The sequence below is a fragment of the Podarcis gaigeae genome, assembly GCF_964106915.1.
Source record: "Podarcis gaigeae genome assembly, chromosome: 8".
In the NCBI taxonomy this organism is placed as follows: domain Eukaryota; kingdom Metazoa; phylum Chordata; class Lepidosauria; order Squamata; family Lacertidae; genus Podarcis; species Podarcis gaigeae.
The window spans coordinates 24,127,149-24,151,672 of record NC_139684.1 but is presented as its reverse complement, the minus strand read 5'-3'; the positions used below and the strand labels follow the sequence as shown (position 1 = coordinate 24,151,672).

The following is a 24,524-nucleotide window of genomic DNA, read 5'->3' as shown; positions in this document are numbered from 1 at the left end:
GTGTTTTACTGGTACATCAGCACCTTGATAAAGCAAAGAATGAGGACGACACCAACTGTATGCACAATTAGATCAACTTTGCTTTTTTGCCGTTTTTCTCAGCATACACACAGGCACAAAGCATTGGTAAAACACCACACATGAATCCTTTTGCAATCATACATACAATTGGACCCTTTGGCAATGTTTAATCTATGTATGTCAGTAGTGTTGGAAGAGAGACCTGAAAGAATGGGAAGATGCAGCAAACAGAGATAGATGAATCTGCAAATTTCAGTTTCTCTCATTTCCTCATTTTCCCAGCCTTAAATTCAGATCTCTGCATTTCCTCATCAGATAGCAATAATAATAAAAAATCCTCATGAAAATTCACCAACATTTTAGTACAATTTTTTCCTAATGCGTTTTTGCAAAGCACTTCCTCCCATACATTTTTTGTATATAATTTTTGCAATGATATCCATTTTTATGCATATTTTTCATTTGTGGGTGCATTTTTGCACACATTACTTGACTGGAGAACCAAAAAGCACAATTCAGAGAAGTGCAAATGCCAAAGGATGGCTGTGTTTCAGTTTGCGTATTGTTTCAGAAAGTGTGGCTTAGCCTTTAAATGCAAACTGAATCACATTGCTCCCCTTTCCCCAGCAGCCAACGGTGTGTGTGAAATTTGGAAATTAAAAACTAAACAGAACAATGGCGGGTTCTCAAGACATTGGCTCCCCCTGCAGAAATAAGACTAAGAGTTCAAAAACTCCCCAATCTGGGGAGAAATTCAGATGACAAGCATTTCAGACACATCCAGCCAAGTCAGAGGAAAGAGAGTTGGCATGATGACTACTGGGCACATGACATGTGATACTGGGTAGTTCACTGTTAACTTGAAAGAAGGGAATCCTTTGCACGACCCATTTCCCCTGGCTGCTCCATATAAGAACTGGATGTGATATTGACACTCACCTGAACAGAAAGATTCTGGGCAGGTGAACCGGACCTTATAGTCGTGGCAGGCACCCCTTTTTCCTTGCTGGGCATTTATGCAAGCGAACCCATTGACTGCATCATTCCTGTTCAATGACACAAGGCAGAGTATGGGAGACAAGTATGGTGGAAAAATAGTAGCCAAATTTGAGAGAGTGGCCAGTTCCTGATTTCCAGTATAGGTGGCAAAAGCTGGTTGATCTCCAGTGGACTGCACAGATTGTTTTCCTACTTACATCAGAAGTTGGGAACCTTCAGCCAACAGGCCCAACTAGACCTGGCAACCCTCCCTGTTTGGCCCACAAGGCTGTTTTTGCTAAGCTATAGTCACCTGCCACACACCTGATGCCATAGATGGTAGCAGATGCAGGACAGGAAAAGTCGTGGCAAAGTGGGGTTTGTAGGAACTGCCTGTCAACTTATTGTGCCTTTACAAGGGCTGACAAACTTTCTGATGGCAAGAGCTGTTTAACAGTGAAATGGACTCCATTGGAAGGTAGTGGACTCTCCTTGGAAGTTTTTAAACAGAGGTTGGATGGCCATCTGTCAGGGATTCTTTAGTTTCAATTCCTGTATTGCAGGGGTTGAACTAGTTGTCCCTTCCAATGCCACAATTCTTTGATTCTGTTTTTTCTAATTGCTGCTGTTATTTGTTTAGGGTGACTTTCTCAAATTTCCTTCCATTTTTTAAAAAATCATTTGTAGGTGAAATAAGGCAGATTGCCAAAATAGCCATACATTGAAACTGATGGCATGAGTACACCGTTCAAATTCCCATGAGGATCATTTCAGGGACAACCATACTCTAACTCTGAAATAGCATTGTGCCTCTCAGAGTTAAGCCACCCGATTCATCATCCCAGTCCTGGGACTCAGCTGTACAGCTGCAAATAAAACGTTTTAAATGTGTTGTAAAGTGCAATATACAAATGCAACACTAGATTCTTTTAAAAAAGCATTTTTGCAGCATTTTTTTAAAAAATGTGTGTAGATTCCACCCTGGTCTTAAATGCAAAACAAAACAAAATTATACAGTTCTATCCAATTAAGTTCTACTTAGAGAGGAGCTGATGAAATTAATGGACCTATTTTAGTCATGCTCATTAATTCAACAGATTGGAATTAACACTGGATGCAACCTATAGCCACCATCTCCGTCTTCCCAAGTCAGAGAGGAATTCTCACCTGGAAAATATCTGTCCTGTCTGAGAAGCTGGGATTCCATCCACAGTTTGGACCTCGATAGCAATTGGCTTGTTGCAAATGGCTTTTGGATAGTCCTTTTTGAGGTAGTATATTAGCTCATAGTCCCCAGTTGCACTGGGATTGTCCCGGTTTAACCATTTTGTCTTGCAAACTAAGGGAGAAGAAACCAAGAGAGTAGAATATTAGAAATTGTTGCAAACCTTCCAGCCCCATATTCTTCTCTGCTTATGGTTGCAATAAAAGTAAACCCATGGACATCTATGTTTTCAGAGCATGTAAAGGTAAAGGTAAAAGGACCCCTGACCATTAGGTCCAGTCGTGACCGACTCTGGGGTTGCGGCGCTCATCTTGCTTTATTGGCCGAGGGAGCCGGCATACAGCTTTCAGGTCATGTGGCCAGCATGACTAAGCCACTTCTGGCAAACCAGAGCAGCGCACGGAAATGCCGTTTACCTTCCCGCCAGAGCGATACCTATTTATCTACTTGCACTTTGACGTACTTTAGAACTGCTAGGTTGGCAGGAGCAGGGACCGAGCAACGGGAGCTCACCCTGTTGTGGGGATTCAAACCGCCGACCTTCTGATCGGCAAGTCCTAGGTTCTGTGGTTTAACCCACAGCGCCACCCACAGAGGTCCAAATGAACTGAACTTCTGAGAAACACAGGCCTACGTGTCAGCATAGTTGCAAGTCAGCATGGTGGGCAAACGAACAGAAAACAGCCTAATTCACGCAAAATTAAAGAGATGCAACATGAAGAGTGTTGCAGTCCCCTGAGATCCAGACACAATAGCTTTGCGTCCAGTTAATAATAATGATAATGAAATGTACAATTCATGGTTAGAATTTTTCACTTGGATTTTGCTCTTTACCTGGTGCAGGGCTTTGGGGAGTTGTTTGGACTGGCACAGTGTCGATGGGGGTATTAACTGTCGTTGTCTGCACAGGTAGAGAGTCAACAGGTGTGCTAGCTGCAGGCGTCAGCCCAGACTGATCCTGGCCTGTTGGGAAAGTGATTGGCGCCATTACTTCTGAGAAGGGAGATCTTGGAAAGAAATGGGAAAATCTCCCAACGAAAGAACAGTGGCAAGAAAAATGGATGAATTACGCAGAGCTGGCTAAATTGACATACAAATTGCGGGACAAGGACAACTGTGACTTTAAGGAAGAATGGGAGCTTTTTACAAATTATCTAAAAAGACAACAAAATGAACTGGACTCCTTGGCAGGTTTTGAATAAACATACACAAATCTATTGGTTGCTAACAGGGTTGATAGATAAGGTAAGAATATGTATAATTTCATAACATGCAGAGAATAATATGTGCTGAGAAATCAGAGAGAGGAGCTCTGGGGTGGGAGGGAGGGTTTGAAGGGGGTGGGAAAAAGGGGGGAAGTAATGAATATGATATGCTTTGATAATCTGTTATGTTGAAATTGTTAATAAAAACATTTTTTTAAAAAAGGAAAGAAATGGGAAAATCAGGATAGATGCTGAAGCCTTTTCCTTCAGTAACACTTCCACACCAAGGGCTCATCTACACTTCCCTTTGTCCCATAATCTCTTCTCTTCGTTCTGCGATTTCAAGGCACAGAGTCCCAGAGGTTTTCCTTTCGCTCTGTCGCTTTCCCTGAGAAGACCCCCCAATTACTGCTGAATTGGAACAATCCGTAGAAATGCTGGGATTGAAGCTGGATTATGCCTGCATTGCAGGGGGTTTGGACTAGATGACCATTGGGTCTCTTCCCACTCTGAAGTTCTATGATTGTATGTTTCCCATGTGCTCCGCCATTGCCTTTCCTCAACTCTGCAGGACAGGAAGTGCAGAGTGGTGTCTTGAAAGCATTTCCTTGCCTGAAAATTTTCTCCCCCAATGAAGGTCACAGCTCCGTGGAATATAAACGCAACAAAAAAATGTGATAATATTTGTGTATATGAGGAGCTGTGTGGCTTAATGTTTCCACGTTTTCTAGTTCTTCAGCTGCGCACACCTCCATTCCTTACCTTGAGTGGGGAACTGGTTCGTCTCCTCTGTTGCTGGTACAGGTGCAGCAGTCACAGCAGATGTGGATTCCACCCCAGGCTGGCCTTTTCCTGCTGGAAACATATATGTAATTTAGGTGACATTAGGGATGCAGGTGGCACTGTGGGTTAAACCACAGAGCCTGGGACTTGCCGATCAGAAGGTTGGCGGTTCGAATCCCCACAACGGGGTGAGCTCCCGTTGCTCTGTCCCTGCTCCTGCCAACCTAGCAGTTCAAAAGCACATCAAAGTGCAAGTAGATAAATAGGTATCACTCTGGCAGGAAGGTAAATGGCATTTCTGTGCACTGCTCTGGTTCACCAGAAGCGGCTTAGTCATGCTGGCCACATGACCTGGAAGCTGTACGCCGGCTCCCTCGGCCAATAAAGCGAGATGAGCGCTGCAACCCCAGAGTCAGTCACGACAGGACCTAATGGTCAGGGGTCACTTCACCTTTACCTAGGAAGAACTTTCTGACAGTAATAGCTGTTCGACAGTGGAATGGACCACCTTGGAAGGTGGCGGACTCTGCTTCATTGGAAGTTCTTAAAGCACAATTGGGGTGGCCATCTGCCAGAGAGTCTTTGGCTGTGATTTCTGCATTGTAGGGGGTTGGACTAGGGCAGTGGTGGCAAAGCTATGACACGCGGGCCAGACAGGACACAGAGCCCTCTCTGTGGGCACGCACACCATTGCCCCAGCAGGGCTGTAGCTTCTGTGCCTGGGGTGAGGGAGAAGGAGGAGAGGAGTGCTTGTGCCATCCAAAGCCTGTGGCACCAGGACCTGGCTAGCGAGCGAGGGGCTGAGCAGGCATTGACTTCTGATGCGCCAGGGCCTCCCGCCAGTCTGTTTTTCCTACTCGGGAGTAAGCCGCCTTGAGTGCAGCAGGGCTTAACTCCCAGGCCAGTAAGCATATAAAGGCGGCAAGCAAAGAAGGGGCTGCTGGGTTTACAAGTTCACTGCACTTTCCCATGGAAGCCAACAGAGAAATTCATTCCGTGGAGGCTGTGATCAAATGGTAGCCAAAGAAATGGCAGCAAATAATAATAATAATAATAATAATAATAATAATAATAATAATAATAATATACTATTTATACCCCGCCCATCTGGCTGGGTTTATTTATTTATTTATATTTATTTGTTTGTGCGCACGCAGACAATCATTATTATCTCATATTAAAAACAGGGAGAGGGTGGCTCTTAATACAGCCCTCCAGTACACTAGTGGCCAAAATATTTCCAAGGTTTGAAGGCTCATAACACCACTTTGTTTTGGAGTAATACTAGTGTTTTTTTCTTTGGGGATGCAGGGGGACGCATACCCCTAAACATTTTGTGAATCTAACAGGAGAAGAAATTCACTGTATTTATTTCCCCCAATTTGAACTGTATTTATTTTCCCCCAGTGGTGATTTTCTTGAGTCAAAATGAGAGTAACCCTATACATTTTTTTGAGAAAAAAAAGTACTGAGTTACACCATAAAGCTATATGTCGATGGAAAGATAATTTAATGAAGAATGTAATGCCGTAACTTTTCTGAAGGATTATTTATTACAACAGCAGTCATAAAGAAGAAACGTGAAACACACAGAAAAAAAAGAGATATATAGGTTAAATTGCCACGTTGGCACTTTGCGATAAATAAGTGGGTTTTGGGTTGCAGTTTGGACACTCGGTCTCTAAAAACTTTGCCATCACTGGACTAGGGACTCAGCGATTTTATATGCATAGCTTGATATGTGTTAAAACACTATGACATCAAATGGCGCTGTGGAGTCCCATTTTTTGCCAATGGAACTTCACTGTATGAAGTTGACAACGCATTTAACTGGATCGCTTCTTTGATGTGTCTCGATCCAACCTAGGTGAAGGGTGGACCCTTCCCACTATACAATTCTATGCCTTTTTTTATTCAAATAGAGGACTGCTCCCTGCAAAGCAAGACACCCCGCCACCTTATCCTTAATGCAAAGCCTTTTCAATCAGCTCTGCTTTCTTGTATGATTGAGCTGGGCGGGGTCTTTGTTACTCACCACAGAAGGAATCAGGACAGGTGAACCGCACCTGATAATCAAGGCACATGACGCCTTTTCCCTGGTGGGCATTGACGCAGGCAAATCCGCGGGTAGAATCATTCCTGTTTGGATCACAGGAGGCAAAGCAGACATGGAACAGCTGAAGGAGATAGAGCTCTGGCAGTCATTTGAGGTGACATCCCAACATGGCCAGGGAGGCAGGGAAAGCCAAACCCACAAACAGGAGTGAAGGAAGCTGTCATGGCTTATGGGGAAGTCAGACCCTGAAGCTGTCATGCAACTGAAGCTGTCCTTCCAGGGCTGCAAGCAGCCAACTGACCAGCTATAGAATAGGCATAGGCAAACGTGGCCCTCCAGATGTTTTGGGACTACAACTCCCACCATCCCTGACCACTGGTCCTGTTAGCTAGGGATAATGGGAGTTGTAGTCCCAAAAAATCTGGAGGGCCATGTTTGCCTATGCCTGCCATAGAATGATGCTTCCAACATGGGATGATAGCTTCAGTTCCATGACAGCCTCAGCTGCAAACACCCCATGTGCCTATTCCAGAGGACAGAACAAATCTTAGAATTAGGTCCACAATGCTTATTTCAATTTACCAGAAAGCAGATTCTGAGTAGACATTAGGAAGGACTTTCTTTTGGTATGAGCTGCTTGGCTCTTGGAATGGGGTAGACTCTACTTCATTGGAGGTTGGGTGGCCCTCTGTCAGGAATTATTTATCTATGATTCCTACATTGCAGCGAGTTGAACTACTGGTGGTTGGAGGCTACTTCCAACCCTACAATTCTATGATTTCACTCAACCCACTCACAGATCGCCAAAGTTCTCATAAAGGCAAACGCCTTTATCATTCCCATTCAAGGCCACCTTCTCTCTAGAGATGGTAAACCTGTGTCTATGAGATATCTGGGGAGACCTTCATAGCTGATAAAGAAGCAGTGTACAGATACATCGTGGAGGAGTCTTGGCTGCCAAAGAAAATTGTTTATAGACAGCCAACTAGGCTCACTTAAGAGCCAGCTCAGACAACTTCTGCCAATCATCTCCAAACTCATCCCATGGAATCTTACACAGCAAACTGTTGCCCAGTCTCGGAAGCTGGGATCCCATCCACTGTCTGGACCTCAATTGCAATTGGATCAAGACAGATTGTGTCAATCTCATTTTCATCCATGATATCAGAAAGGAGTTCGTAGTCCCCAGTCCCAGAAGGATTATCCCGGTCAAACCATTTGGTCTTGCAAGCTGAAGGAGAAAAAGAAATGTGAGTTGTAGCTTAATAAACAGTGATAACAATGGGAAGGCGTTCTCTGTTTGCCCCCAAGTGGAGACAAGATGGAGCTACAACAGCATGCTGCAGAGTGGATTGCTCCTGCACAGTGTTTCAGCCAACCAGCCCATGGCTGCCCTTCAAGATACGGTAGTCAACTGAGTTTTACTCAGAGTAGACCTATTGAAATTAATGGACCTAACTTAGTCATGTTCATTATTTTCAATAGATCTCTAACTTTGGAGACAATCCTATAAAAAGAATAACCGCACAAGTTTTAATTAAGTTGGTTTTAAGCAACCATGCTTCTGCCAACTTGGAGCAGGCAACACAACTGAAGGCATATTGCTCATGCGCACGCACACACACACACACACACACCTTGCTCTTGAACTTGGGACCCAGTTTTCACTTCTGGAGAGACAGCAGTTGGGGCTAGAAGGGTAACAGGCTCTAATCCTGCCCCAGGTTGATTCTGGTCTCCTGTAGAAAAGAGGTTGATGGCTGGAGTGAAAATGTTCTTGCATGAATGCTAGTTACTTCATTATTTCATTTCTATCATACTTATCCCCCAAGGAGCACAAGGTGGCATGATACATGGTTCCTCACTTATCTTTTTTAATCCACACGACAACCCTCTGAGGTAGCATAAACCTCCATGGCTAAGTGGGAATTTAAACCCTGGTCTGAGTGGGGTTTGAACTTAGCCCCCAAATGGAAAGGTTGGTGTGAGGCTGCAATATATAAATACAGTGGTACCTCGGGTTAAGTACTTAATTCGTTCTGGAGGTCCGTACTGAACCTGAAACTGTGTTTAACCTGAAGCACCACTTTAGCTAATGGGGCCTCCTGCTGCCGCCGCGCCACCAGAGCACGATTTTTGTTCTCATCCTGAAGCAAAGTTCTTAACCGGAAGCACTATTTCTGAGTTAGCAGAGTCTGTAACCTGAAGCGTATGTAACCTGAAGCGTATGTAACCTGAAGCATATGTAACCTGAGGTACCACTGTATATGCAGGAATACATGCCGCTTAGCCAGCTCTTAATTATTTTGAGGTAAAAAAGAGCAAGAGACAAATCTCTTCCCCAATAAATTATGGGGGGGGGGATAATGCCTTTTACTTCCCCCATATAAAGCAACTAACCCTATACACCTGCAGTTTGGCAGGCTTAATCTCCTCTGGAGGGGCTCCTGTGTTTGCTAATTTTATCCACTTTGGTTACCTATTATAGTGAATGTGCAGAGCACAGTGCTTTCTTTTATACAGAAGCAGTTATGGTGTGCTTTGACCAACTGTGCTCAAGGGAGTCCAAATGAAAAGGTCCCTTTGCTAACTGTTCAACCCCACTCTTATTTAGATAAATGGACCAGTATTTCTTTGAGGGCAAGTCATTAAAAAAAAATAAAATGCTTCTATGATTTTTCCTACTTTGAATAAATAAAATCGCCTCCGATAAGTTTCCTACTTAATTTCCTCTCTCCTGGTAAGTTTCCTATACAGTGGTACCTCTAGTTACGAACTTAATTCATTCCGGAGGTCTGTTCTTAACCTGAAACTGTTCTTAACTAGAGGTGTGCTTTCGCTAATGGGGCCTCTTGCTACTGCTGCGCCGCTGGTACACGATTTCCGTTCTCATCCTGGGGCAAAGTTCTCAACTCGAGGTAACTCTTCCAGGTTATCGGAGTTTGTAACCTGAAGCGTTTGTAATCTGAGGCGTTTGTAATCTGAGGCATAACCCGAGGTACCACTGTATTTAGTTTTAAGCTCTTTCTGCTTTCTCTGTTGTTTCCTGTTTCCTTCTAGGCAAAAGGGTTGGGGATGTATAGAATATCCTAAAAGCAATCTGCTCTCTACCAGGGAATACTATAGGTTACTCTTATTTATTCCAAACAGTCCATCTCTTGAAACAGCACTGGTGTTGCTTACGTACCTTTTGCCGGGATATTTGCACTGCTTTGCACTTGCTCCAAGGTGGGAGTTGGAGCAGGAGGTGTAACGGGCTCTGGTGCTGGTGTGGACTGGATCTCACCACCTATGGAAAAAGATTATGAGTTTGAGGCTGAAGGAAGGGGACCAGTGTGACTGTGGGAGGCCTTAAAGGAAAAGATACATTCCATTATTTATTTGACCTTCACCATCCCTTTCTTTGTTCTTCCTTTTCACCCCTTCTCAAGGATCATATATAGAGGGGATATGTGCCTCTCCCCTGACCCAGTCTGGAGACCACCTGCCCCAGATCCAGAACTAAATCAATTTGGGGTGGGGTCAATGTTTAATTAGGGTTTTCAGAACCCTAATTAAACATAAGGGAAGGAGAGGGAAAAAGGAAGGAGAATTTGCATCTCCCCTGCCAAAAAATCTCAACCTTCCCTACAGGACTGCACCAGCCCACATGACTGAATCCTTTGCTCAACTCAAAGTATTGAATCCTTTGCTCACTGGCAAATGTTCTGGTCAGAGAGACCCCCTGTAGTTTTCCTGTTCAATGCCCTTTCTCCCAGATGGCCTAACCCAGGGCTATCCAGTGCTGTTGTGACTTGACTTGGTTGAACCCAAGCCCAGACCCCCAGAATTGACCTGATTCAGTTTGGGATTTGGACGAATCCAGTATACAACCCAAACATATAGTGCATACAATGTGGGACTTAACCAGCAGTTGGTTTTTCAACTCCCTGTGTTCTGGCTTTCTGACTGTGATTGTAGACTGGAGAGTATTGGGCTACAGGGCTTGATGTTGGGGAACGAGATAATTTCTATCAACCCTCTATTGTATCTTTTGTTAACTTTGCCCTGCCTGCCACTCCCCGTGTATTCTGGTGGGATTAACTAGGAAAAATTCTAAGATTAGTCCGGGGGGCATGTTCAGTTTGCTTTAGTTTACAGTCCCTTCACATTTGCTTTCCACTTCATGTTACCAAACCTGCTAGGTCTTCTCCTAAGAATGGCACCCAAGACCACTTTTCTCTCTAGCACATGGAAAAGACCTTTGACACTTCTGTATGTATCCCCAGTATCTCTCAAGATAGCTGTAGTGTTGCATGCCTACCTTTTACTGGGATTTTTGGACTGCCTTTAATTTCTTCCAAGGTTGGAGTTGGGGCAGGAGATGTTACTGGCTCTGGACCTGGTGTGGATGGGATTTCACCACCTATGGAGGAAGATTCCAATTTGAGGCTAAAAGATGAGGACCAATGCGATGCAGTCGTCCCTCCCAGGAAATGCTATGGCCCTCTGCTTATCCCTTAGGCAATTGTTCTTTGAGCTCCACCTCTAGATGCTATCTTCCTTAGGACTGTATACTGTATAACATGTATATAATCTGCTAGGAGATGGGGTTATTTCTACTATTTCTTTACTGGCTCTTTAGCTAACTTGCTTTCCTGCTTTCCATTCCCCCAGGATTCCAGACAAATGACGTAGAAGGATTCCTAAAATTAATTCCGGAATTTGAGCAAGTTTGTGTAGCTTTCAGTTCCTGTAGTTCCACTTCATGTTACCAAAGTGTATGGATTTTTTCACCTTTTGGTTCTTCTCCCAAGAATGGCATCCAGAGAAGGGCTTTTTCTCCCACACGTGGATAGGATCCCTGACACTTTGGTTATATAGCCCAAGTATTTCTTGGAATAGCTATAGGGTGGCATACGTACCTTTCACTGGGATTTCTGGACTGCTTTCAACTTGTTTCAAGGTGGGAGTTGGGGCAGGAGGTGTAACAGGCTCTGGTCCCGGGGTGGGAGGGATCTCACCTGTGGAGAAAGCAGATTGCAATTTGAGGCTAAAGGATGAGGACCAATGTGATGGAGTCATCCCTCCCAGGAAATGCTATGTCCCTCTGCTTCTTCCTTAGGCAACTGTTCCTTGCTTTCCATCTCCAGATGCTACCTTCCTTAGGACTGTATACGGCACAACGTGTACGTGATCTGTGTCTTAGTTCACCTGTTTGAGCTACCTGCTTTCAGAATGTGATGCGCTTGTAGTCTAGAGCAGTGTTTCCCAACCTTGGGCTTCCAGCTGTTTTCAGACTACAATTCCCATCATCCCTGACAACTGGTCTTGCTAGCTAAGGATGATGGGAGTTGTAGTCCAAAAACAGCTGGAGGCCCAAGGTTGGGAAACACTGGTCTAGAGAATGCTGTCCATCTGTGCCATTTCTTGGTGGTGGGGATATTTGCATTTTCTAATTTGAAATATGGCTATTTATGTGAAATGTAGGATTATTACACCACCCCAAGCTGCACCAGACTGACAGAAGATGGTGGCTGCATTATTTTTTCTCTTCTCTTTACCTGTACGGGAAACACTATAAGCTAAAGGTGAGAGCGTTCATTCCTGCAAACTAAAGCAAATTATCACTGCATAATTATTAGAAGAGCACGCTTAGAAACTTACTGGAGCAAAAGGGTGCTGAACAGGTGAACCGCACCCGGTAGTCATAGCAGAGTTGTCCTTTTGCTTGTTCAGCATTGATGCAGGAAAAGCCAGTGATGACATCATGCCTGCTCAGAGAAAGAAGCAGATAGGTTGCAGTTGCAGTGCACAGAATGTTAGGAGGTATTGAGACAGAGCAAAGTCTTAGGTGCAGGGATGTAACTCAGTGGTAGAGCATCTGCCTTGCAAGCTGAAGGTACCAGGCTCAGTCACCAGCATCTCCAGGGAGAAATTGGAGAGATCCCTGCCAGCGATCCTAGAGAGCTGCTGCCAGTCAGTATTTACAATACTGAGCAAGATGGGCAATTGGTTTGACTCAGGGTAAGGAAGCTTCCTATGTTTTTGCAGCTTTGCAGCTAAGCAATTAAAAATTGCATTGCGTACAAGAAAGGTTTAACATCTCACACAGCAATCGGTTGCCCAGCCTTCAAAGCTGGGATCCCATCCACAGTCTGGACCTCGATCGCCAGTGGCATTCTGCATATCTCCTGAGGGTGCTTCTGAATGAGGTTAAAAAGGAATTCCTGGTCCCCATCACCCAAAGGATTGTCTTCGTTAAACCAGCGGGTCTTGCAAGTGGAAGGAGACTCTACCAAAAGAGAAGAGATAGGAGGTTTCTTAGAATACTTATGAAGCAACTGAAGAAGAGAAGCCTTGGTGCCTTGCCAGTGTCCAAGGAAAGTCAAATCAAAGGCCTCTGAATTAGGAATTCAGTGCTATGGTTATTTTTCAAATTAATTGGAATCTCTTGTATGATATTTACATCTATACACACATCTATAATTTCTGCTTTTTTCTATCTTCTAGGTCAGGCTGTAGGACTTTATGACCCCTATATGTTGTTGGACTCCAGTTCCTATACTCCTCAGCCAGCATGTTCAACTGTCTGGGATGCTGGGAGTCCAGCAAAATCTGGAAGGTCCACAAGTTTCCCATCCCAATTCTAGGTCTTTCTCCAAAGACTGCACAGAGAACAGTTCTACTTGTTCTCCTGCCTGTGGACACCACTTTTGATTCTTGCACATGTCCCAGATGGAGCATTTCTTGAAACATGCTCTGTGTTGACGACATACCTTGTTTTCCCCCCTGCTGCGGTGAGCTGTGTTGTGGTGTGTGGGTAGGTGGGAGGGAGAGGGTACTTACTTGGAGGCTGACATGTTAAGGTAAGAGCCAGTAGCACTTGGTGGGGCCGCAGTGCTTTGACTTCTGAGCAGTGGCAAGGCAGAAGCGTGGTTGTTGTGGTAGAATGCACTGCTGGAACCAATCCAGTGTTCCTGCTGGTGCATTTTCACCATGCCAACCTCTCTGCCGCCAGTCACTCCTAGTAAGCTGCAGCAACGCCAGTGATGACAGGTCAGGTGAGCACTGCTGACCACTATTACTTAGAGCAAGGAGAAGTCTACTAGAAGGCAGAATGTGGAGGAAGGCATGGTTGTGATCTGTCAGTTAAAGCAATCATCTGGGACAACATAGATGATTATTTATTTATTTATTTATTTATTTGGACTAGATCTAGGAGCAAAGGCAGATTTAGGGGAGAACAACCGGTTCACCCACACTGAGCACTGATCCAAGAAGGTGGTACAGGGAGTCCCACAACAATGACTTAGAACAGAAGCTGAGAGTTGAGCTCCCCCCCCAAAAAAAAAAAATGTTTTGGGGTGTTGCATAGAGTGCTGCTGAAATTTGAAAGCCCAAAGTCTGCCACTGCTAGGAGATGGGATTATTTCTACTATTTCTTTATTGGCTGTTTAGCTAATTTTGTCCTCCTTTCCATTCTCCCGGGATTCCAGACAAATGATGTAGAAGGATTCCTAAAATAAATTCTGGAATTTGAGCAAGTTCATGTAGCTTTCAGTTCCTGTAGTTCTACTTCATGTTACCAAAGTGTGTGAAATTATCCACTTTTGGGGTCTTCTCCCAAGAATAGCGTTCAGAGAAGGTGGATAGGACCTTTGACACTTCTGTATGTATCCCCAGTATCTCTCAAGATAGCTGTAGTGTTGCATGCCTACCTTTTACTGGGATTTTTGGACTGCCTTTAATTTCTTCCAAGGTTGGAGTTGGGGCAGGAGATGTTACTGGCTCTGGACCTGGTGTGGATGGGATTTCACCACCTATGGAGGAAGATTCCAATTTGAGGCTAAAAGATGAGGACCAATGCGATGCAGTCATCCCTCCCAGGAAATGCTATGGCCCTCTGCTTATCCCTTAGGCAATTGTTCTTTGAGCTCCACCTCTAGATGCTATCTTCCTTAGGACTGTATACTGTATAACATGTATATAATCTGCTAGGAGATGGGGTTATTTCTACTATTTCTTTACTGGCTCTTTAGCTAACTTGCTTTCCTGCTTTCCATTCCCCCAGGATTCCAGACAAATGACGTAGAAGGATTCCTAAAATTAATTCCGGAATTTGAGCAAGTTTGTGTAGCTTTCAGTTCCTGTAGTTCCACTTCATGTTACCAAAGTGTATGGAATTTTTCACCTTTTGGTTCTTCTCCCAAGAATGGCATCCAGAGAAGGGCTTTTTCTCCCACACGTGGATAGGATCTCTGACGCTTTGGTTATATAGCCCAAGTATTTATTGGAATAGCTATACGTACCTTTCACTGGGATTTCTGGACTGCTTTCAACTTGTTTCAAGGTGGGAGTTGGGGCAGGAGGTGTAACAGGTTCTAGTCCCGGGGTGGTTGGGATCTCACCACCTATAGGAAAAGATTCTGAGTTTCAGGCCACTGTGATGGAGCAGACTCTCCAAAGAAGGAGCTACATTTTTTGTATAGTAGCCAAACATTCATTTGTCTTTTCCCCTCTCCTTCCTCCTTCATTCATGAAGGAGTGTCCCCACCCCCAGCGTTCTACCCGGACACTGAGGTCCAGGGAACCAGGCACAGGGGCTTCTTGGTAGTGGTGCCCGCCCTGTGGAATGCCCTCCCATCAGATGTCAAAGAGAACAACAACTACCAGACTTTTAGAAGACATCTGAAGGCAGGCCTGTTTAGGGAAGCTTTTAATGTTTGATGTACTATGGTATTTTAATATTTTGTTGGAAGCCACCCAGAGTGGCTGGGGAAGCCCAGCCAGATCGGAGGGGTATTAAATAATAAATTATTATTATTACTGGGCAAAAAATAATCCTGCATTGCAGGGGTTGGACTAGATGACTCTTGCAGTCTCTTCCAACTCTATGATCCATGAGTTACTTAACCTACAATCTGTGGTTTGTCTGACTGCATTCTATTATCTGTTCTACACCCTAACCAGGAAGAATTCCGTCAACAGAATACAAAGTACAAAGCAGTTAAAAACTTACCAGAGCAGAAAGACAGTGGGCAGCTAAATCGCACCTGGTAGTCATGACAGCGCTTGCCTTTTCCCTGGGAGGCATGGATGCAGGAAAAGCCAGTGCGAGCATCATTCCTGTTCAGAGAAAAAGAGTCTCAATGGCCTTGTCTTGTGCTATCACATAGGGTTTTCAATGCATTTTCAACGCCTTAAACTGCAATAATGAAAGGGGACTGCCTAGTCATGCCATATTTACAGGTATTCGAATAAAAGTAAAAGTTGAAGTCGAGTTTTGCATTTCTTTTACGACAAGAACTAAACCACATTGCCAGTGCAACATTGTGCATGCTTATTCAGAGGTGTAGTGGACTCTCATTCATTGGAAGCTTTGAAACAGAGGTTAGATGGCCATCTCTCGGGGATTCTTTAGCTGTGATTCCTTGACTAGGTGACCCTTGGGATCCCTTCCAACTCTACTATTCTATTATTCTTTCATATCCCTAGTTTGGATGCAAAATGAAAGCTCAAGACACAGTAGTAGTAGTAGCAGCAGCAGCAGCAGTAGTAGTAATAATAATAATAATAAAAAAATAATCCCCCACCAATTTCCAAGACCCATTTCACACAATACTAAATTCTCACGTAGTAAATATCTGCCCAGTCTCAGAAGCTGGGGTCCCATCCAATGTCTGGACCTCTATAGCTGTTGGTTCAGAGCAAATGTCATTGGGATACTTGTCCAAGATGTCAAAGAAGAATTCGTAGTCCCCAGTTCCAGAAGGATCATCTTCGTCAAACCAGCGTGTATTGCAAACTGGGGGATTAACAACAACAAAAATAAAAGACAACGAAGTTAAAAATCTCCTGAAACTAAAACACAAAGTACAGATACATCTATTTTATTGGTGCACGTGTAGCAGGGGAGGCAGAAAAGGGACACAGAAAGTAGGGAACCTTTGACCCTCTGGATGCTGCTGAACTACAACTCCCATGATCCCTGGCCATTGGTCATGCTTGCTGGGGCTGATGGGTCAAAGGTTCCCCACATTTGAACTAAAAGGGACTGAAAACTGATGCAAAAGGTGTGCACATAGTGTGGTTCCATTCAACATTTGGAAAATAAGAAAAATATGGAGAATTCCTTGTGCAAAGGCTACATAATCCAAAACTCCAAAATCGAGGGAGAGACTTGAATGAGGATGCAGAAGCATCATCCCTAAGTAAAACCACAGCACGTTTTCATGCACACATTGTGATGGGCTTGCAGATGTGCCTTGCAGTTCAAGGAGAAATGTTGCTGCAGGAGGCTGAGATTCTGATGTAGACTAGATCTATATCTAAGGGTTGCACCCAACTAAGTCCTGCTCAAAATAGACCCATTAAAATTAATGGATCCAAGCCCTCCATGCTCATTGGTTTCAAAGGGTCTACTCTGGGTAGGATTAACGCTGCATACATCTCTGTGGACATCTTTATGAGGAAGGGCTGTAACTTTGCAATAATCAGAAGGTTCCAGGTTCAATGCCTGGCAACTCCAGGTAGGGATGGAAAGAGCTCCAGCTTAAAACCCTGGAGAGCCACTGCCAATCAGTGTAGACAATCCTGAGCTAGATCGTGAACCATGGGCACATGCAGCCCTCATCCTAATTTCATGCAGCTGGAGTGAAGCCAGGGAGGGGAGTGAGTGAGAAAAAATGCAATGGAAAAATATATGAAATGAATGGAGTGGTGTAAGTAGGAGAGTTGGGGGGAAGCCCTCTGAAAGTGATTAGCTCAGCTCTCTGCCAAGAATGATCTGACTCTTCTCTGGTAGCCCACTGGGGGCAGGGAAAAAGAAAGCGGTGACAGAGAGGGGGGGTCACAGAAAGAGATGAAAGAGAGGGAGAGAAGAGGGTGACAGAGAGAGAGGGAGATAAGGGGGTAGCAGAGAGAAAGAAGGGGGTGGCAGAGAAGGTGGTTGTGACTCCCAGACACTAAGCTCTGTGTGGGATAAATCCAGACTCATAGGCTTAATGCATGAATGAGTTAAGACCATAGAGTAGACTGTTCTGTCAAACTTAGCTAGGTTACTCCCCCTAACCTTGAGAGGTTATCTATCCTTGGTTCTTTCCTTCCACTGTGTGAACCCTACCAGGCTTAAGCTAGATCCTCCGAGCTTAAACTATGTGGCTTTAGCAAGCTGCCATTATTTTTCTAAAGAAATAATTTAGAAAACATTTGGAACAATTTTGAAACATAAGTTATACATACTGCCTGTCTTTCTTGCTGCTGTATAGAAAAGCACATGAATCTGACCTTTGATGAGTTGGTAAGTAAACTATTTTTAACTTACCAAATGCGTGGTCTCTTTATGTTCTAAGGGAAGTCGGGAACTTTGGAAGCAACTTAGAAAGGGATATTTTAAAAGTTAAACAGCCTCTATTTCCACACTTTACTTGGCTGCATGTTTTGTGATTTTAAATCTCTGCTGGGACTATGCCACCAAAGAGTACTTGCCCCAAACCTGGATCTAGGCATCTAGGGAATTTTCCTTTTATTTTACCATATTTAGTATGTTTTATTTTTAACCAATATACAAATCAAATTAACACTCAAATTGATCCCATCCACCACTGGATTCAGCCCTGCCCAATACTGGCATGTGGCCCACCAACGGATTAGAAGGGCGTCCCTCCCTTTACCAATTGTTATTTTGTCTGTCTCTGCTCATCCCTACCTTTCTGGGGACTTTGGGTAAGAATCTGCTCTGAGTCAGGGGTTGGTGCTAGAGATGCAAAATCTTCCTCTCCACACTCTGACTCATCATCATCATCATCATCATTGAAATGACCATCATTTTCTACAGAGATGGATACAAAGTAGATAATGATTCCCCCCCCATACCGTACCAACCTAGGATGCCCTGTGAACACACCAGTGGGGTCCAAGGACCTGATTCTGAACCATTTAAGTGTATCTATTTGGAAACTTGGGGCTGGGCCAAAAGAGTTTTGAGAAACTGCCCCTAACAAACATTGATCTCGACCCCTCTCCTAGTTCATCAATCTTTCAAAGGTTGGGGAAGTGCTGTAGTTCAGTGGTAGATCATCTGCTTTGCATGCAGAAGGACCCAGGTTAAATCCTTTCTTACCTCCCTTTTGACTCTCAGCACTGGTGGTTTCTTCTGGTCCAGGTTGAGGTGTCTGAGCTGGAGGAAAAGTTGTCTCTGGTCCCAATTGAGCTTGGGCGGTGGGAGCTGAAGAAGAAGATTAGAGGTGAAACTTGTGTTGTATCTTTTTTGGGGGGAGTGAGGCATGTGGGTTTCCCAGGGGTATATGGTTGGCCAGGGTGGAAACAGGAAGCTGGACTAGATGGTGAGGTCTGAATCTAGATTCAATCCAGATCATGCAAACATCAGCAGAGCCCAACTGGGTCTGATTAGCCACCTCTTTCTCCTCTTCTTACCCCCCTTCTGACCCCCTGGAGTGGTGGTTTGTTCTGGTCCAAGGTGAGGGGTCTGGGCTGGAGGTAAAGTAGTTTCTGGTCTTAATGGAACGTGGGGAGTGGGGGCTGAAGAAAAATGCCATAGGTGAAACTTGTGGTTCAGCCTTAGTAGTATCAGATGCATATATTTCTCCATGGGGATTTTTGACCCATGAAAGGCCAGCCTGTTTTCCTCCACTTGTGACAGGTGTCTATATTTGCAAATCAAACAAATATCAGAAAGGATGTTGAGTGTCCAGGAAGCCCTGTCTTCCAAAGGAAATGGAACCAGGTACCTCTACGCAGAAATTCCTATATCAACTCAAAAGTGAGGACTCTTCAATATTCTACATGACACATCAACAGAGCTAAATTAAGTCTGTGCCTTGCCATCTCTTTCCCTTTTTCTTACCTCCTTTTTGACCTTCAGCACTTGTGGTTTGTTCTGGTCCAAGGTGAGGTGTCTGGGCTGGAGGGAACGTCGTTTCTGGTCTTAATGGAACCTGGGGAGTGGGCTCTGAAGAAAGAGTTCAGAGATTATTGTTCTAGATGACTCAAATGCCAACAGATCCCAACAGTTGATTAGACATCTCTGTTTCCATTCCTACCTCCCTTCAGAATGGTGGTTTCTTCTGGTCCAAGGTGAGGTGTCTGGGCTGGAGGGAACGTCGTTTCTGGTCTTAATGGAACCTGGGGAGTGGGCTCTGAAGAAAGAGTTCAGAGATTAAACTTGGGGTGCAGACTTGGGAGTGGTAGCTGAACTGTGGGGTTCTGTGCCTCCATGAAGGAATGGGCATTTGCTTCAATTCATTCTTGATATTAATATTTGTAAATTAAGCAAATATCACAAAGGACATTGTGGGTGTTCAGTGCAGTCTACCACCCAAAGAAAATGCACTTGGGTGGCATCTCTTCCAGAAATTCTAGTCACCTCTTAGACGTGGGGAACACACAATATTCTAGATCAGTGGCTCCCAATTGGTGAGCTAAGAACCCTGGGGGGGGGGTCTGCATAACCCACCCCGGGGCGTCTGTGGCACCATTCACATAACAAAAACTACAATAGGTATGTCAAATTTTCAAAAGCATAGGGTGCATGGCTTGGCTTTTGAAAAACAGAGGGCCAGCAGCACTTAGCTAATTATGAACTACTGTTCTAGAAGACTCAAATGGCAACAGATCCCAACCAGTTGATTAGACACCTCTGTTTCCATTCCTACCTCCCTTCAGAATAGTGGTTTGTTCTGGTCCAGGGTGAGGCGTCTGGACTGGAGGTAAAGTTGTCTCTGGTCTCAATGGAACCTGGGGCGTGGGCTCTGAAGAAAGAGTTCAGAGATTATTGTTCTAGATGACTCAAATGGGAAAAAGAACCCTACAGTTGATTAGACATCTCTGTTTCCATTCCTACCTCCCTTCAGAATGGTGGTTTGTTCTGGTCCAGGGTGAGGCGTCTGGACTGGAGGTAAAGTTGTCTCTGGTCTCAATGGAACCTGGGGAGTGGGCTCTGAAGAAAGAGTTCAGAGATTAAACTTGTGGTGCAGACTTGAGAGTAGCAGCTGAAGACATTTCTCTGTGGGGTTTTGTGCCTCCTTGAAGGAATGCCCACTTGATTCAATTCATTCTTGACATTTATATTTGTAAATTAAGCAAATAACACAAAGGACATTGTGGGTGTTCAGTGCAGTCTACCACCCAAAGGAAATGCAGTTGGGTGGCATCTCTACCTAGAAATTCTAGTCACCTCTTAGACGTGGGGAAAACACAGTACTCTAGATCAGTGTTTCCCAATTGGTGATCTGTGGACACTCAGAGGGTCTGTGGCACCATTCACATAACAAAAACTTCTACAGAGATATCAAAATTTTCAAAAGCACGGGGTGCATGGCTTGGCTTTTGAAAAATAGAGGGCCTGCAGTATTAGCTAATTAGGAACAACTGTTCTAGACGACTCAAATGGCAACAGATCCCAACCAGTTGATTAGACATCTCTTTTTCTATTCCTACTGTAAGGGCACAATCACATTTCCGCTCCTTGTGCTTGCTCTCATGTAAATATAATGCAACCATCTCACAGTACACCAGTTACATGAATTTCTACAGATTACCCCATATTATCTAGTGGGGGACTTGTGTGAGGGAAAACTTTATGATTTGGAGTTTCAGGCAGGATTTGGTCAAATAAACAAGAAATATTTTATTAAACAAAGGACACTTCTGGTTATAATGTTTTTTCAGGAAACCGTTCACCTAATAATATTTATACTAAACCTAAGTGTTGTTATGGACTTCTGATCAAGCACAGCTTGCTTTAAACTTCAGTTGCTTATGTTCAGTTACTTTGCTTCAGGTAGATGTTACAGGTTTTTAGACTAAAGGGTAAATGTTCAGCTTATTTCCAGTTATTTCACTTCAGTTCTTTCTCAGTTGCACAGCTGTTGCTGCTTAATACCTTGGTTCTTAAACAAGGTGGTACTTCTTGTCAGTTACACACCCCTTTGACAACCCTACTGCTAAGGTACTCCAAGTAACAGACCCAAGGGATCACCACACCCCTCTTAACTGGTTTGGGAGTATTCCCTTTTTGTAGCAGAATCTTTCCCCTCCTGACTGGAATGAGACTTAAGTAGACTGTATCTTTCCAGCTTCTACTTCTCCTGGCTCAGCCTCAGCCTCCCAGTTAATTCTTGGCCTATTACTCTCATGGGACACCATACACTGTCCTTCACACTAAACTCAAGAGACTCCTTTCTGTAGCTTTTGATATATTACTCAGAGTGGATGTTTCTACCCAGAACCAACTCTTTTTCTTCTCACTCCCTATCTCCCAAACTGAAACCTGTATCCCAACCTAATGCCTGTCTCTCCAAATCCTCTCCTTTTCAACTCCCTCTCTTGAAACCCTGGCCAATCAGAAGATGCCATTTATTAACTGTTTGCGGGCAGGGAAAAAAGAAAAAGAAAACACTTGGTAACCCAACCTGCTCAGAAAAACAAACTTTTCCATCATACCTACCTCCCTTCAGAATGGTGGTTTGTTCTGGTCCAGGGTGAGGCGTCTGGACTGGAGGTAAAGTTGTCTCTGGTCTCAATGGAACCTGTGGTGTGGGGGCTGAAGAAAGAGTTCAGAGTTATTGTTCTAGATGACTCAGATGGCAAACAGATCCCAACCAGTTGATTAGACACCTCTGTTTCCATTCCTACCTCCCTTCAGAATGGTGGTTTGTTCTGGTCCAAGGTGTGGTGTCTGGACTGGAGGGAATGTTGTTTCTGGTCTTAATGGAACCTGGGGAGTAGGCTCTGAAGAAAGAGTTCAGAGATTAAACTTGTGGTGCAGACTTGAAAGTAGCCAGTGAAGACATTTCTCTGTGGGGTTCTGTGCCTCCCTGAAGGAATGCCCACTTGCTTCAATTCATTCTTGACATTTATTTTTGTAAATTAAGCAAATAACACAAAGGACATTGTGGGTGTTCAGTGCAGTCTACCACCCAAAGGAAATGCAGTTGGGTGGCATCTCTTCCCAGAAATTCTAATCACCTCTTAGATGTGGGGAACACACAATATTCTAGATTAGAGGTTTCCAATTGGTGATCTGTGGACCCCAGGGGGTCTGCATAACCCACCCAGGTGGTCTGTGGCACCATTCACATAACAAAAACTACTATAGAGATATCAAAATTTTCAAAAGCATGGGGTGCATGGCTTGGCTTTTCAAAAACAGGGGGCCTGCAGTACTTAGCTAATTAGGGACAACTGTTCTAGATGACTCAAATGGCAACAGATCCCAACCAGTTGATTAGACACCTCTGTTTCCATTCCTACCTCCCTTCAGAATGGTGGTTCCTTCTGGTCCAGGGTGAGGTGTCTGGACTGGAGGTAAAGTCGTCTCTGGTCTCAATGGAACCTGTGGAGTGGGGGCTGAAGAAAGAGTTCAGAAATTATTGTTCTAGATGATTCAAATGGCAACAGATCCCAATCAGTTGATTAGACACCTCTGTTTCCATTCTTACCTCCCTTCAGAATGGTGGTTTGTTCTGGTCCAAGGTGAGGTGTCTGGACTGGAGGTAAAGTTGTCTCCGGTTTCAATGGAGCCTGGGGGCTGGGGGCTGATAAGAAATGTCAGAAGTGAAACTTGGGGTGCAGCCACAGTCATATCAGATGCATACATTTCTCCATGGGGATTTTTGACCCATTGATCGTTTTCCTCCTCTCCTGTTAGGTATCTATATTTGCAACAAGCATATATCACAAAGGACATTGAGTGCCCAGTAAGGTCTGTCATCCAAAGGAAATGTAACCAGGTGGTGATTCTATGCAGAAATTCCTATCTTAACTCAAAACTGAGGACTGTGCTATAGTCTACATGACACAAGAGCAGCCGAGCCCAAATGAGTCTGTGCCTTGCCATATCTTTTTCCTGTTCTTACCTCCTTTCTGACTCTCGGCACTGGTGGTTTGTTCTGGTCCAGGCTGAGGTGTCTGGACTGGAGGTAAAGTCGTCTCTGGTCCCCCTGGAGCCTGGGGGCTGGGGACTGAAGAGAGAATAAAGAAATGAAATTTGGGCGCAGACATGGGAGTAGCAGCTGAAGACATTTCTCTGTGCCCAAATGAAGGAAAGCCCACTTACTTTAATCTACTCCAGGTTTTTTTATTTGTAAATTAATCAAATATCACAAATGATATCGTGAGTGTGCAGTGCAGTCCACCCTCCAAAGAAGATGCAGTTGGGTGATATCTCCACCCAGAAGTTCTTTCCACCTCCCGGAAGTCATATGCTGGATGACTTAAAGGGCAACAGATCCCAACCAGTTGATTTGACGTCCCTGTTTCCATTATTACCTCCCTTCTGACCCTCAGCACTGGGGGTTGGCTCTGGTTCAGGGTGAAAGGTCTGAGCAGGAGGTAAAGTCTCTGGTGTCAATGTTGCTGAAGGGCTGGAGGCTATAAGGAGAAAGAACACAGCTTGCTTGCTTGCATTCCATTTACTAAAGCACTTTGTTGATTCCTCTGGGTTTTTTTAACCTGTGACACATTTCAACCTGTGCATTATCTCCCAACCCCAACCAGTTCTTTGTACTTATTCCATAAGCATCCTTTCCTCAGGATTTGAATTGGTAATGATAGGTATTGAAGTCTGTACTGTAGGTTGCTGCACATTATTGGTATATTTGGCTTGAGGGAGTGCTGTTAGGTTTGTTTGTGCACCATTTACCAACGTAAAATGGGTGGTAGTGGCCATGCTGGAGCTAATCTAATTGATGTGAGGGAAGTTTCTATAATCAGCTGTGACAGTGTGACACTAAAAAGGCATACTAACATGGAGAACCTTTCAAAGGCTTTCTGACAACCACCTGCTTAGACTGGCTTTAAGAACATCAGAAGAACCTGCTTGAACTGGTCATTGGCCAATCTAGTCCAGTATCCTGTTCTCATATTGGCCAAACAGATGCCTATGGGAAACTTGGAATCAGGACCAGAGTGCAGCAGCCACTCTCCCCACTTATGATGTCCAACAACTGGTCTTCAGAGGCAATTTTTGTGGCCAGTAGCCATTGATAGCCTGCTCCTTCATGAATCTGTCTATTTTTAAGCCTTCCAATTTGGTGGCCATCACTACATCTTGTGGGAGCACAGTTGAACTATGCAGTGTGAGAAGATTTCCTCTTCCTTTTGTCTATGTCCTCAACTTTGAAACATTTGCGTTCTGGACTAGGCCTGCAACCATGGGGAGATTTCAGGGATACTTGAATATGATGCAATTCTGTAATATTTTTCTGGCATTTCTTCTAGGTTATTTGGTTCGGTGACTGGCTTTGGTTTTCAT

At 44.3% G+C, this 24,524-nt stretch overlaps 1 protein-coding gene across 1 annotated transcript; it reads right to left on the bottom strand.

Annotated features, from left to right (window-relative positions):
• Nucleotides 1–5: 5 nt before the first annotated feature.
• On the bottom strand, nt 6–21,898 carry LOC310850485 (uncharacterized protein; the record flags this gene model as incomplete). Its single annotated transcript, XM_083752006.1, has 23 exons — nt 6–55; nt 961–1,067; nt 2,167–2,338; nt 3,059–3,187; nt 4,192–4,284; nt 6,248–6,351; nt 7,325–7,499; nt 7,906–8,007; nt 9,456–9,557; nt 10,572–10,673; nt 11,173–11,271; nt 11,915–12,021; nt 12,359–12,542; nt 13,969–14,070; nt 14,560–14,661; nt 15,270–15,376; nt 15,884–16,055; nt 18,372–18,476; nt 19,116–19,220; nt 19,924–20,019; nt 20,112–20,207; nt 21,717–21,798; nt 21,872–21,898. The coding sequence occupies 23 exons, from the start codon at nt 21,896–21,898 to the stop codon at nt 6–8; spliced, it is 2,520 nt and encodes an 839-aa protein (XP_083608132.1).
• Between the last annotated feature and the right edge of the window lie 2,626 nt (nt 21,899–24,524).